Source organism: Numenius arquata, chromosome 7, assembly GCF_964106895.1.
Source record: "Numenius arquata chromosome 7, bNumArq3.hap1.1, whole genome shotgun sequence".
In the NCBI taxonomy this organism is placed as follows: Eukaryota; Metazoa; Chordata; class Aves; order Charadriiformes; family Scolopacidae; genus Numenius; species Numenius arquata.
The window spans coordinates 32,719,189-32,732,592 of NC_133582.1; the positions used below are offsets into that span (position 1 = coordinate 32,719,189).

Consider the following 13,404-nt stretch of genomic DNA (forward strand, 5'->3'; position numbering starts at 1 on the left):
GGATAGATAGCAAAAGAACTGGTGTACGGCAAAGAAAAGCTCTCCAAATATCAACCAGTTGATCAAAAAGTTCAAGCACAAGAAAACATGGAGGTCATGGACTCCAGCAAAAACTCTCCTGTGAAACGCATAAAAGCACAACTGTTAGTACTGGTATTTACACTTGCAAAAAGGACCTGTAAGAAAGAGAAACATAAAAAGAAATGTAAAATAAATTGAGGCTAAATAACCTGAAGAATGGGAAAGTAAATCAACACCGATATAAAATAAGTATGCCTCTGCCTCTGCTGCTTTCCGTGGCCCAAAGCCTTATGAAATACAGCACTTGCTTGGCTTGGATTTGGAAAAAAACATGGTGTGTCTAAATTTTCTTTTTTTTTTTTTTCAAATACAGATATGCCTAGAAAAAGACTTCAAAAATTCAGCAGTTCTGGGAACACACAGACCAAGAAAAAAGAAGATTGTGCTAAGAGAAATGTCTTTGCCAAGCAGAGAGCAAACGCGGGGCTTGCCAATTGTGTAACGTGTGACTGGAGGCAACAGCACTCGCGGATATTTTAGGGAGCACCAGATCAGAAACGAGTGGCAACTTGGAGGAATTCCCAGAAAAGGAGAAGTGATTGCATGACTAAATCACGGGGCATTTAGCGGTGCGGAAGGTGACATCTGAGGAAGAACCAGCTGAAGGCCGCAACAGCGCGGGGCTGCTGCTTACCGGTCTTCAGTGGAGACTGGGACGGGCTGCACATCTGGAGCTGCGCATCTGTAGTCATCACCTACGCGGTGCCGGAGCTGCAGCAGCAGCCCAGGCTCACGGTGGGGCAAACCCACCATGGCTTCGGCGAGTCGTCCCTCGGGAAAGCGCCCCAAAAGGTGGGACTGGAGGAAATTGTGGGTGCTGCCAGGTGCCATCTACCTGGGCTCTCCCTGCCCTGTCCCCACCAACACCACGCAGGTCAGATTAAATACCCAGGCTTTGATGGAAACCAAGCCTGCCCCAGCCCGGTGGCACAGCACTGTCCCACCCACAGGAAGTTTTTAGTTGTTGTTAAAGCAGGAAGGATGGAGATTGGGCAGGGAGCAGGCAGGTAGGAAGGGGAGGTTTCTGAGGTTAAGGATATTGGAGCGTGGCACGCGTTGTGTCCCAGCTCCTTCCCTGGCTGCTTCTGAGGACCAGGCAGGGAAATCTCTCCCGGGTGGGATTCATGTAGGGGCCCTCCTTTAGCCCATCCTCCCGCTGCTTCCCCATCTCCCTCACTTTCCTCCGCAGGCTGTGCTGTGCTGCTCGTGTCCCCCAGGCAGTAAATCTGCAAACTGCCTGGCAGCTCAGGGCACGCTGCCACAGGGCCACTTCCCTGAGCAAAGAGGAAGAGGAAGAGGAGTTGGACCTGGTGTCACACCGCTGGCGTGGCTCAGCTGGGAGAAGCTGTGGTCTCCAAAATGGGATGAGGCCCCTGTGCTGGGATGTCTGCTTGGACAGACCCGTGTGGGAGGCCAGCATCCACGCGTGGCCACAGCCACAGCAGGAGCTGCCCGGCCAGGAGTTCCGGCTGAGTTGGGTTTACATCTGGGCTTTGGGGAAGGAATCTGAAATTTCTCTTGAAGTGCGTAAGCAGCAGCTTTCATTTGTGACCACCACGGAGATAGGTAGCAGGACCGTTAATGGCTAGTAACACCCATGAATCCCGGTAAAAAGCCATTGGTGCTTGTGTCCTCCACTCAAGGAAGCAAAGCAGAGCAGCATCAGAGGCCTCTTCTCCTCCAAGTTCAGCCAAAAGAGGCCAGTAAGTTCAAAACTCCGTAGGGAGCGACAGATGGATGGACACACACATAAGCCATCTCAGCAGGAGGGCATGGTCCTGCTCAAGGGGTAAATCTGCTCTCGGTGCCCCAGCAGCCGCTGGGCATTGCAGCAGCCTGGGCATTGCAGGGCAGCGTCCCCTCTCCTGCCCACCTCAAGCCTCCTGAAGCAGAAATGATTTTGCTGCCCTGGGACGCTCCTCTGCCCTTACCAAGGGCCAGACAGAGTGTGGTCCCCAAAACACTCCAGTTTTGCATGGTAGTTTACAAACTTCCACCAAGAAGAAAATCAGGAGTATTAGATACTCAGAGGAGGGAGGACTGGGAAGAGAGAGAAGCAGCCACCCCTAAAAACATGCCCCTTTTTAACTTCTCACCTCTACTAGGAAAGTATCCAATTATTTATGAAATGACCCCGACATTTTTTGCCTCAGCCTCCTTGCCTGGTTAGCCATTTCACATATTTATTATTCCTTGTATGAAATAATACTTCCTGACATCTGTTCCCAGTTTGTTTCTCTCTAATTTCCATTTATAGCACATTTTCCTATCTTCTGACCATGTTAAAATACAACAATAAGTATGTTTGACACGGTGCGAGTTACTTAAGATCATGATCCTTCCCTGACCTTGATTTTTTTTTTTTTATTTGTTTTTTTTTTAAACATGCTCTAAACCACAGAAAAAACATTTTAAGGAACTTTGGCAGAGAAGCAAGAGGAAAGCTCAGAGAATCAGCAATCACTCAGCATTTCACAGCCGTGCCGGCAGCCAGGGACCCGGGGACCGGCGTGAGGATTGGTGGGTGGCCATGGTCCAGTGCCACTCTGACAAGGATGGGCTGGAGGCAGATGGGGAGAGCGAGGAGCTGTGGGCTGCGCGGTCCCTCCGCCAGACGGAGGGGAGGACCGGGCGGCTGCAAGGGAGGAGGCGGCAGCGGGACAGGCACGGGAAAGGAGATGTTAATTCCCAGCGCAGTGACACAGATTGGCTTTGGTGATGCTTTCCCTTCTGACCAGGCAGATGGGAAAAGGTGCCCTTCCCTTGCTCTGAAGAGAGAGAGTTTACTTCCAAGTGCAATCTGGCAACGCCACAAGCAATAAATTCACAAGGAGAAGCAATGAGGATTACTTTAGTTATGGCACAAGAACATTTTATGTTGTCATCTCTCTCTTGGTACAAGCCCTCAATATAATTTTAGCTCAGGAGGAGGTTGCTTATGAAGCTAAAACAAAATGGAAAAAATCAGTGTAGCCTCCAACAGAACATGTGTGCGCGCCTTCCCATTAAGTAACAAAGCAAGACAGCGACCCAGTGTCATCTCCAGCTGGTCCGTCACTGTTTTATGGACTCTCAGGCAGTTCTCTGGCAGGGACCATCATAGGAGCATTAGCCTGCAGAGAAAAGCCCCTCCATGCCCTCCTGCACCCATGACCCGGTAAGTGTGGTTATACATCCTGCTGTGACAAGGTCAACAAGGTTGCACCCCTGAACAGAAACATCTGAAATTGAAAACACTTCTGCTCAGTGCTCTTCCATCAGAAGGGCAGTGGTTGCTTTGCAGGCTGGTGCTACGGCCGAGGTGGGTGCTCACAACAGCTGAGAGCCACAGCAACCTGGGCAGTTCAAATCACGGTGCCCTGGACGTACCTTCGCTGGCTCCAGAAGCTTTCTTCACACAACTACTGTGTCGATAATTCAACCTGCCAGGTTGTGAAGGCAGAAGCCCTGAGGAGAAGGACTCGGGGGTGTTGGTGGATGAGAAGTTCAACATGAGCCAGCAACGTGCCCTGGCAGCCCAGAAAGCCAACCCCATCCTGGGCTGCATCCCCAGCAGCGTGGCCAGCAGGGCGAGGGGGGGGATTCTGCCCCTCTGCTCCGCTCTGGGGAGACCCCCCTGCAGTGCTGCCTCCAGCTCTGGGGCCACCAACATCAGAAGGACATGGAGCTGTTGGAGCAGGTCCAGAGGAGGCCATGGAGATGCTGGGAGGGCTGGAGCCCTTCTGCTGTGAGGACAGGCTGAGAGAGTTGGGGGGGTTCAGCCTGGAGAAGAGAAGGCTCCGGGGAGACCTTCAAGCCCCTTCCAGTCCCTAAAGGGGCTCCAGGAAAGCTGGGGAGGGACTCTGGATGAGGGAGGGGAGCCCTGGGAGGAGAGGGAAGGGTTTGACACTGAAAGAGGGGAGATTGAGATGAGATGTGGGGAAGAACTTCTTTGCTGTGAGGGTGGTGAGAGCCTGGCCCAGGTTGCCCAGAGAAGCTGTGGCTGCCCCATCCCTGGAGGGGTTCAAGGCCAGGCTGGAGGGGGCTTTGATCAACCTGGTCTGGTGGGAGGTGTCCCTGCCCAGGGCAGGGGGTGGGACTGGTTGATCTTCAAGGTCACTTCCAACCCAAACCATTCTGTGATTCTATGATTCTATGACAACCAGGACTAAGAGCAGCCAAGTTAAACTGTGCCCTGACAAAGCCCCGTCCTCTCAAACACAGCGTGCAGCTGGGTGCCAGGGCTGCACCACCCCAGCTGGAGAGCCGGGAGGCTGATGGAGGTGGACACTCTTTAGGGAAGCAGGTCAGGAGTGGCTTTGAAGGCTTGCCAGCAGGTCGCTTGATCAGGCAGGTGCTCAGCATGAACCAAAATGCTGCTCCTTTTGGGAAACCATCACCTGCCACTGCCCAAGAGAAGCTCTTTCCTGGTTGTGGAAATTGTGCCCTGGTTGCCTTTGGTGGGGGGAAGGTGTGACTCAATGGGCCAGCAAGGTCGGCCACTTCACACCCTTGGTGACTGTTTGTTTAACCCTCAGCAGCACAGAGGATCGCAATGACAGAAACGTGCCTTTGTGTCTCTGCCCCCTGAACTCATTGCCCTTCCTCCTCCCTGGCTTTAAGCTCTGCGCAGGCAGAGTCCGCACGGGCGGATTTGTCCTCCACGGCCCATGCTTTGGAAGGATAAACGTGTGTCCCTCCTGGTTTGCCTGTTTCTTTTCCTCTTTTCTCCCCTGCCGTGCCTGGGCAAACCCATAGTTGGTTACAGATGCGCTGTGCGGTTCTAACCCGGATTTAACAATCATTACCTATTTGATGTGCAGAAACAGGAATTATGACAAAGTACTGAGTCCCATTCATTTTCTGAGTCGCAATCTCTTTATTTGGTTAAGTGCTCTGGGTCAACAAAGTCATGCTCTCCTCTATTTCCGAGAGTTTCTTCAGCATCTGGCTCACCTTGGCCTCATCAAACTCCAGGCAGAGAAACTCCGATTCCTACAAAACAAAAGTGCAAGAACAATGGTTGAGAGAGATGACAGTTTTTCAGGCGTACAACAGGGGGAGAACAGGGAGTTCTGGTTTCCTGATGATTTGTGTCCTGTGTCCCTTTTTTTCCTGTAGCACTTTAACCTCAGCAGACCCCGAGGCTGGCTCCACCACGGAAGAGCCAGCCAGCAGCCACCAAAGAGGACACAGGATGGCTGAGCCGTGCCCCCCTTTCCTTTCAATGGAGGTATCAGTTTGGGTTTCTCCTTAGCTGCAGACTTCCACAAAACTTGTAGAAATTGAATTGTATCTGAGACCTCCACTTTTCTTTCCAATCTGGTGATCCCCAAAGCTGTTGCTGGGAACTGCAGGGTGGTTGGAGCCACCGCACAAAGCTCCTCACATACAAAACCAGACTTAATACCGGGGAAAATGAGAATCCAAACACAGTCTTGTACAGGACATTCCAGTCTGGAAGTTCAGGAGAGTTTTATATTCTCTTACACATGCCAATATGAATGTAGAAGCAAGTGAAGAAGCAGCACTGATTTGCTCTGAGAAGTCCTGCCACATCTTAAGAAGTAGTTATTCTCTGGCAGGATGGATATTGGGATACAGTAAAAGGATCTTGCCAAAGGCCCAGAAAATAAAGAATATCTACAAACACCAAAAAAAAAAAAAAAGAAGAAAATATAAAAAAATATATATAAAATTCTAATGATCTGGAACTCATTACTAAACACCAATGTGAAAAGGCCTCCTGAGCTCTCTGGTCCATCAGCCCTACCTGCTGGTGTGTCTATAGTTACAAAATATTTCCTGTAGTGATTCTGGCAGAAAAAAACGTTTGAGAGTGCCGGGACTGGGAGTGCACTAAAGGTTGTTTCAGGTGAAGCACCATCAGTGACAGAGGAACAAAGTGAAAATATTTGAAAAATCAAGTGCAGCCAGTAGAGAGGGAGGTTTCCTCGTGAGACACCGGAATAGTTTTAGCCGCGGGAATCACTATATAACCACTGAATTTCTGTATGTAACACAGACCCTGTGGTGCTTATAAAAGTAGAAGGGCACCTCCAGGTCTCATATGTCTTCTACCAGACTAAAATTTCTATCATTATTTCAAAATACATTTTTTCCATACAGTTAGCATGTACCCAAATCACTGCAACTTCATTCTTTACATTTATGGAATTAATATCTAATACACGAGGATAAAATCATTGGACAAATTAAACCCATCATTTTTTACCCAGCACATTTTAGAAGCGCTACAAGCGTTTTCCCCGAGGCATCAGGGATAGTTTTACCTTTTACCCTCTCTCGCTCTCCCGGGGATTCCTGGGTTGTTTCATTTTTTGTAAGAACCAAACCAGCAAGTGAGCTACCAACCGAAACGCCGGCAGAGGCAGCGAGGGGATCATTTTGTGGGCAATTAGCACAAAGGGCACTGCCAGGAGAACACGAACGGGAGAAAAAGGAGGTGCCAGAAGTCAGCAATCGGAAAGCCGAGCCTGTGAAGTGCGTGGAAAGGTTGTCCCAGACATTAGTCACACGGGGAACTACCACAAGTTCAAGGCAGAAATCAAAATGGGGTTTTAAACCTTAAAACTTGAAACTTTCTAAGAAAGAAGTACAATGAGAGCACCACGCACTTCGAGCTTGTTTTTGTCTTCAAATATCACTGTCTCTGCCCTAATGCTGGTACTGAGGTGCTGGTGAGTCACTCCCCGTAGCTGCCATTGGATGCGTTAAGTCTTCCTGAAATGTTTCTTATCTTATCTGCTAATGACCAAACCAGCCAAAAGTCCAAGGGGAAAAGAGCAAGTTCTGTATTTAGTACGCATGTGCTTCTGATTAGAAAACGTGGTGTAGAATTAAGGAGAACTTTGACTGAATGAAGTATCAGTAAAGTTCAGGAATAGTCATGTAGCTGAATATATACCACAGTATCACAGAATGATATGGGGTTGGAAGGGACCTCTGGAGATCATCTAGTCCAACCCCCTGCCAAAGCAGGTCCACCCAGAGCAGGTTGCACAGGAACGTGTCCAGGTGGGTTTTGAAGGTCTCCAGAGAAGGAGACTCCACCACCTCCCTGGGCAGCCTCTTCCAGGGCTCTGCCACCCTCAAAGTGAAGAAGTTCCTCCTCATGTTTAGCTGGAACTTCTTATATTCAAGTTTGTGCCCATTTCCTCTTGTCCTGTCCCTGGGCACCACTGAAAAAAGACCGGCCCCATCCTCCTGACACCCTCCCTTTAAGTATTTATAGGCGTTGTCAGATCCCCCCTCAGTCTGAAAAAGAAAATACAGACGTAGAATATACCACGTAGAATATGCAAACGACTACAAGGAAACGCCTTTGCCTGAGCAAGCGATTATTCTCATAAACAACACCCTGTTGGAAACTATTACTGTAGGTTATGGGTTTTTTAAAAAAATAATTTATAGTATTACTTAGTACATTATTAAAAAAATATTAATTAGTATATTCCAAAACATCACAAAAGTAGCATTAAATATTCAAGATCAATAACAACACAGATAGGACATCTAGGACTTGGAAGAAAGAGCTTTCTCGCACCGGTTTTTCTTGTCCTTGACAATGGTTATCAACATGTCTTATGGAAAATACCTTGTACAAAGTACCTCTGTGAAGCACAATTACAGCAAAGCGTAATTACAGCTGGTCACTGCACAGAAAGAAAACGTTCGGTGAGGAACGTTTGGCTTTGTGCAGTCTCCTTCTCCGGAGACAATCAAAACCCACCTGGGTGCATTCCAACCTGCTCTGGTGACCCCGCTCTGGCAGGGGGTTGGGTGAGGTGATCTCCAGAGGTCCCTTCCAGCCCCTGCCAGCCTGGGGTTCTGTGACTTGGACAGCTTGGCTCCATTTGGGGTGGGCTTTCTTGTAGTTTCCTGTCTGATTAGGAGTGCATTGAAAAAAAAATCTAGGTTGGATCTGCCTGAAGAAGATGCGTTTGCAAGAGACTGCGTAAGATAAAGCCTAAACTAAACCCTGAAATATCTCTCTATACATTCCTTGGCTAGGAAGCACTGGAAAAGTCAAATCTCAAGCAATCCCCTCGTTAACCCCTAAGGTGCTGTGAAGCCAGACCCTAGCCCCTTGCTGGAGTAAACCCTTCTCCGCTGGAATGAGCAGAAACGGGGCAGCGTCAGCTCAGCTGGTGCAACGGCTGGTGCAGACTGGGACCGCAAAGCCAGTGCCTCTTCACCTCCCCCTGCTAAATCCCCCCAGTTTTAGCAACCTTGTTTTCCCAGGCCTGACTGGAGAAAAGTTTGGAGCTCGCTTTCCCAGAAGAGCTACTGCAGAAGCGTTTCTCATCAACCTGCAACAATCCCAGTATCTAGATGTAACACGTTACGGGTCCCGCTTCACAGACCATGTCCGAAACCAGTTCCTCTCTCCGTATCCCAGCCTCTCTTTCCTCAACACACATGCCATGACCACTGGCTCATATCTACCTCCACCTTTGACGGACCGCGTGGCAGCGCCACGCCACGCAGCTCTGGGTCAGAGCCCTCCCCAGGATGGACTCTAAGGCCAAGCTCCGGCTGAGTCCTGCGGCTCTCCGGCCACCGCCGTGCACCCCGTGCCACCCCCACCCACGGGCACACACCTCCCCACGCAGCCCCCCAGCTCTGCCTCAGCTGATGTCGGGGCTTAGGCTCTGGCGGAGATGCTTTTGCATGAGCCTAAGGCGTAAGTAGGCTTTTTTCTTTTTTTTTTAATTATTTTTCCTCTTCAGGTTTTGTCAGGTAAAAGGAACGCAAATTGAGCAAAAGGACACTCCTGGATTACACTAAGTCTCTTCATGCCGCTTTATACAAGGGGTAAGTGTACCCATAAAGCATACTTTTATCTGTAAAGCAGCTAAAACCTTCCGATGAGTACTGGATGGACTGGATGGTATCTAATAGTTCCCACACTCTCGCGTGGACCGACTAGAAGAACTGAGACGGAGAAACGCAGGGTTTGTCCGGGGAGGTACTATTTCATATAAAAAGCAGCCACATTTCAAAACCCTACACAAAGAGAACACAGCGACGCTGTGTGCCCATCCTCACCTCCGTCCAGAGCGAGCACAGGGTCCACGTCCCATGGGAAAAAGTCCCCTCACAGCTCCTTGATTTAGGGTCCCAGAGGCCACTGACCTATGGTTGCCACTACCAAGAGGGGCCTGCAGGAGAACTGCTTCAGATCATGTGGAAGTGGAAGAGCAGCAGAACTGCAGCAAACTGGGAACCCCAGACTTTGTCCCGAGTAACCGGGAGGGAAGAAGAAACCTCAACAACGCCCCATGACAGGATACCACCAGCCAATGCACCAGGCCCACACGTAAAAGACACATCTTTGTCAACAGCCGGCTGAACATGAGCCAGCGGTGTGCCCAGGTGGCCAAGAAGGCCACCAGCATCCTGGCCTGTATCAGGAACAGTGTGGCCAGCAGGACTGGGGCAGTGACCATCCCCCTGGACTGGGCACTGGTGAGGTCCTACCTCGAGGGCTGTGTCCAGTTTTGGGCCCCTCATGACAGGAAAGACATTGAGGGGCTGGAGCGGGTCCAGAGAAGGGCAACGGAGCTGGTGAGGGATCTGGAGAACAAGTCTTGTGAGGAGAGGCTGAGGGAGCTGCGGGTGTTCAGCCTGGAGGAAAGGAGGCTGAGGGGAGACCTTCTCGCTCTCTACAACTCCCTGAAAGGAGGGTGTAGCCAGGGGGGGTCGGTCTCTTCTCCCAAGGAACAGGCGATGGGACAAGAGGAAACGGCCTCAAGTTGCACCAGGGGAGGTTTAGGATGGATATTAGGAACAATTTCTTCACTGAAAGGGTTGTCAAGCCTTGGAAGAGACTGCCCAGGGCAGTGGTGGAGTCGCCATCCCTGGAGGTATTGAAAAGCTGGGCAGATGTGGTGCTGAGGGACATGGGATAGTGGTGGACTTGGCAGTGTTGGGTCGATGGTTGGACTTGATGATCTTAAAGGTCTCCTCCAACCAAACTGATGCTAGGATTCTGTGATTCTAACTTGATGTGGTGCTCATAAGATCATTAACAGCTCTTTGTAAAGAATTTATCAAATCTTGAACTACCAGGAAAGCAGAAGTAAAAATGAAATCTGTAATGTCCCCAGAAACCCAGCTTGGCTTCAAACATCCTGGTACCTTTCATTGTGATTCAGGACCCACAGTAATTTTCAGCCTTCCCAATTTTTTTTTGTCAACAAAGTCATTAAGGGGTTTTGGAAAGGCCTGATTGATAAAACAGCTTTGTATCTGCAGTTACGCGTTTGCTTTGTATCAAGGAAACCTTGTTATCCTCAGTAATAGATTTTGATACTGCGGTAAGCAAAGTGCTTTACTTACAGAGGGTTTTTTCTTAATTAAAAGAATTGCACAGGCCAGAATTTCAGTAAGAGTTATTAAGAAAAGTAGTAAAGTTCAGAAGTGTTGCCTTTTTTGGGTGGAAGCCCAACCATTCAGTGATACGTGCTTAAAATCAAAAGGAACTTATTTCTCCACTTTTTAGATGTGTGAAAGGGTCAATCAAACACATTTCTGGCATAAGGTTTCCTATAGAAACAAATTTTGCTGCTTTTTAACAACTGCTGAGTTCCTTGTGGCTGAGCAATAAATAGCAAATTCTTTACTAATCCATGTCACTTTTCCTTCCAGACCACTGAATATTCTGCAGCCAAGCAAATCTCCTACCTCCTCTCTTAACCAGGAAAAGTACCGGGTATACATTACCTACGTAATTAACTGCATCACTGGTAAATAAAGACTCCAGGGTCATGACTGTCAAACCTCTCTGATGTTAGCTTGGACAGCAAGAACAGCAGGGAATACCTCCACAACGACGCAATAATCTACCGTAATATGCCGGGAGACAACCATGTACAGTTTTCCACCTGAAGAGCTGCCCTGGTTTCCTCCGCAGAAGAGGTGGTGGCCCTGGAGTCAGCCACAGGTTGCCTCTGGCTCCCGTGCTTCCCATCTGCAGCAGGACACGTGGGGCAGCTTGGCAGGAGCCTTGCAGGAGATACAGAGCCCCCCACCAGCCCCCCGGGTCTCACCACTCCTCCAGGGATGCTGCCAACTCCCCAGCGAGCACACCCAGCACCCTCCTGCTGCAAAATGAGGTGCTGCAAAATGAAGTGTCCCACCCCATCTTGGTGGGACAGGCCTGTTCTTTCCCCTCGCCGGCGGTGATGGTGGATCACCACCGCAGGACCTGTCACCTCCCACCATCGCTTGCCGGTGATGGTGGTGGACCATCGGGGTCCTGCGGTGGTGATCCACCACCATTCCCAACGAGCGATGGCAGGAGGTGACAGGCCACTGCCATGGCCCCACAGGAAAAAAGTACCGAAATCCATAGAATGAGAACCTGCCTTTGGGGGATTCCAGGCAGAGTGATGTGTTGGAATAATATACACCTCACATTCAGAAGAAACGCAAGGATATATGAAGCTACAGACATTACAAGCTTGCCAACCATCCTATTTCAAACAGAACAATCTCTGTAAACACTTGTCTAAAAACCACCTTCAGCTTTTCTTCTAAGTGCACTGAAGAGATTGTGGGCTTCGCTTACGCCCCAGCAGCAGGGTTGGGGTTCAACCAGCGATGTAGTCACACCAGATTAACGTCTCACCATTCACAATACCAGCAAATGAAGCTGCAGAGAAGCCAGCAGGGGGGTAAATAAGGCGACCCCAGAGGAAGCTGCCTGGCCTTGGGGTGCAGCAGGATGGGCTGGTCCCTCGGACACCCCCCCCGGCCGGGACACGCTCAGCCGGCATCGCCTGGGAGCGGACACGCACGGGAACGCAAAGCCCAGCCATCCTCCCCAGCAACACCCTCCAGCAGAAATACACGGCACTTGGTTTCCAACGTATTCGTTAAATGGAAAAGACAAAACACTGATTTTGGACTCAATCCAGAGCCTGGATTTTTTTTTTTTTCCTCCACACTTTTGCAAATGCATGCCAAGACACTGCTTATCTGGAGTGAGAGGAAACGTTATCCTTCCCCTATGCTCTGCCCTGGGGAGGCCCCATCTGCAGCACTGTGTCCAGTTCTGGGCTCCCCAGTTCAAGGACAGGGAACTGCTGGAGAGGGTACAGCAGAGGGCTACAAAGATGATGAGGGGCCTGGAGCATCTCTCTTATGAGCAGAGGCTGAGGGACTTTGGTCTTTTTAGTCTGGAGAAGAGAAGACTGAGGGGGGATCTGATCAATGCCTATAAATATTTAAAGGGAGGGTGTCAAGAGGACGGGGCCGGTCTTTTTTCAGTGGTGCCCAGGGACAGGACAAGAGGAAATGGGCACAAACTTGAATATAAGAAGTTCCACCTAAACATGAGGAGGAACTTCTTTGCTGTGAGGGTGGCAGAGCCCTGGAATGGGCTGTGCAGGGAGGTGGTGGAGTCTCCTTCTCTGGAGACATTCCAAACCCACCTGGACATGTTCCTGTGCAACCTGCTCTGGGTGGACCTGCTCTGGCAGGGGGGTTGGACTAGATGATCTCCAGAGGTCCCTTCCAACCTCAGGAAATACAAACCAGTCCAAAGTCCTTCACACCTCTTTCAAGTGCTCGGTCGGGGTCACTTGGCTCATTTTTAAGTGGATAGATTTAAAGCAGAAGGTGGCTTCAGTCAGTCGCTCCTCGAGGCAGGAGTGCTGCTGGGAGCGGGGGCAGCGCAGCCCCTGGCTCTGCTGTCCAAAGGAAGCTGGCAAATAGCCCCTGTCACGCCGGCCACTGCCAGAGGGTATTAACTGCAGGCTCCTGGTCAGTTATTTTTCTATCACACAGAGAAACAATAAGATATCACCTTCAAGGTTTAGCTGAACCTGCTTAGAGGCTTGCATGAGAAAGAAATGCAAATCTTAATTAAAGAAAAAAAAAAAAAAAAAGAAAAAAAATTCCAAACACCCTCCTCCATTCCAAAAAAGCCAAGAGGAAAGAGATTAAAAAGAGATTAAAAAAAATCCCAACATAACCCAAAATTCAAACTGGAAATTAGATGCTTTTTCAGAACAGTGCAAGATGCTTTTTCCTTGGAAAAGGCACTTCTAAATGTCATTTTTGCAATGATGCCGCCAAGCTCTACCGCAGAAGCCTCCCTTCATCGTAGACTACTCTTACTCGTTACTGGGGGAATTTGCTATCCTGCTGTTCGACGGCAGAAAATAACCAAACCTTGATCAACAAGCCCCTGGTTTGCTTCTCCGACTCAACAAGCCCCTGGTTTGCTTCTCCAAGGACGAGTTGCTCACACCGTTCCTGGCAGGACTGGGGGAGGAAGGGGACAGAAATGATCCACGTAACTTATGCAGATCA

General features: G+C 49.7%; 1 protein-coding gene across 1 annotated transcript in view; it reads right to left on the bottom strand.

The window, feature by feature from the left end:
* Positions 1 to 4,923: 4,923 nt before the first annotated feature.
* COMMD1 (copper metabolism domain containing 1) overlaps positions 4,924 to 13,404 on the bottom strand; it is a 94,414-nt gene continuing 85,933 nt past the window's right edge. The window contains exon 3 of the mRNA XM_074150803.1: positions 4,924 to 5,055. Coding sequence (XP_074006904.1) covers positions 4,948 to 5,055 — 108 coding nt within the window. The 3' untranslated portion in view covers positions 4,924 to 4,947. The remainder of the gene's footprint in view (positions 5,056 to 13,404) is intronic.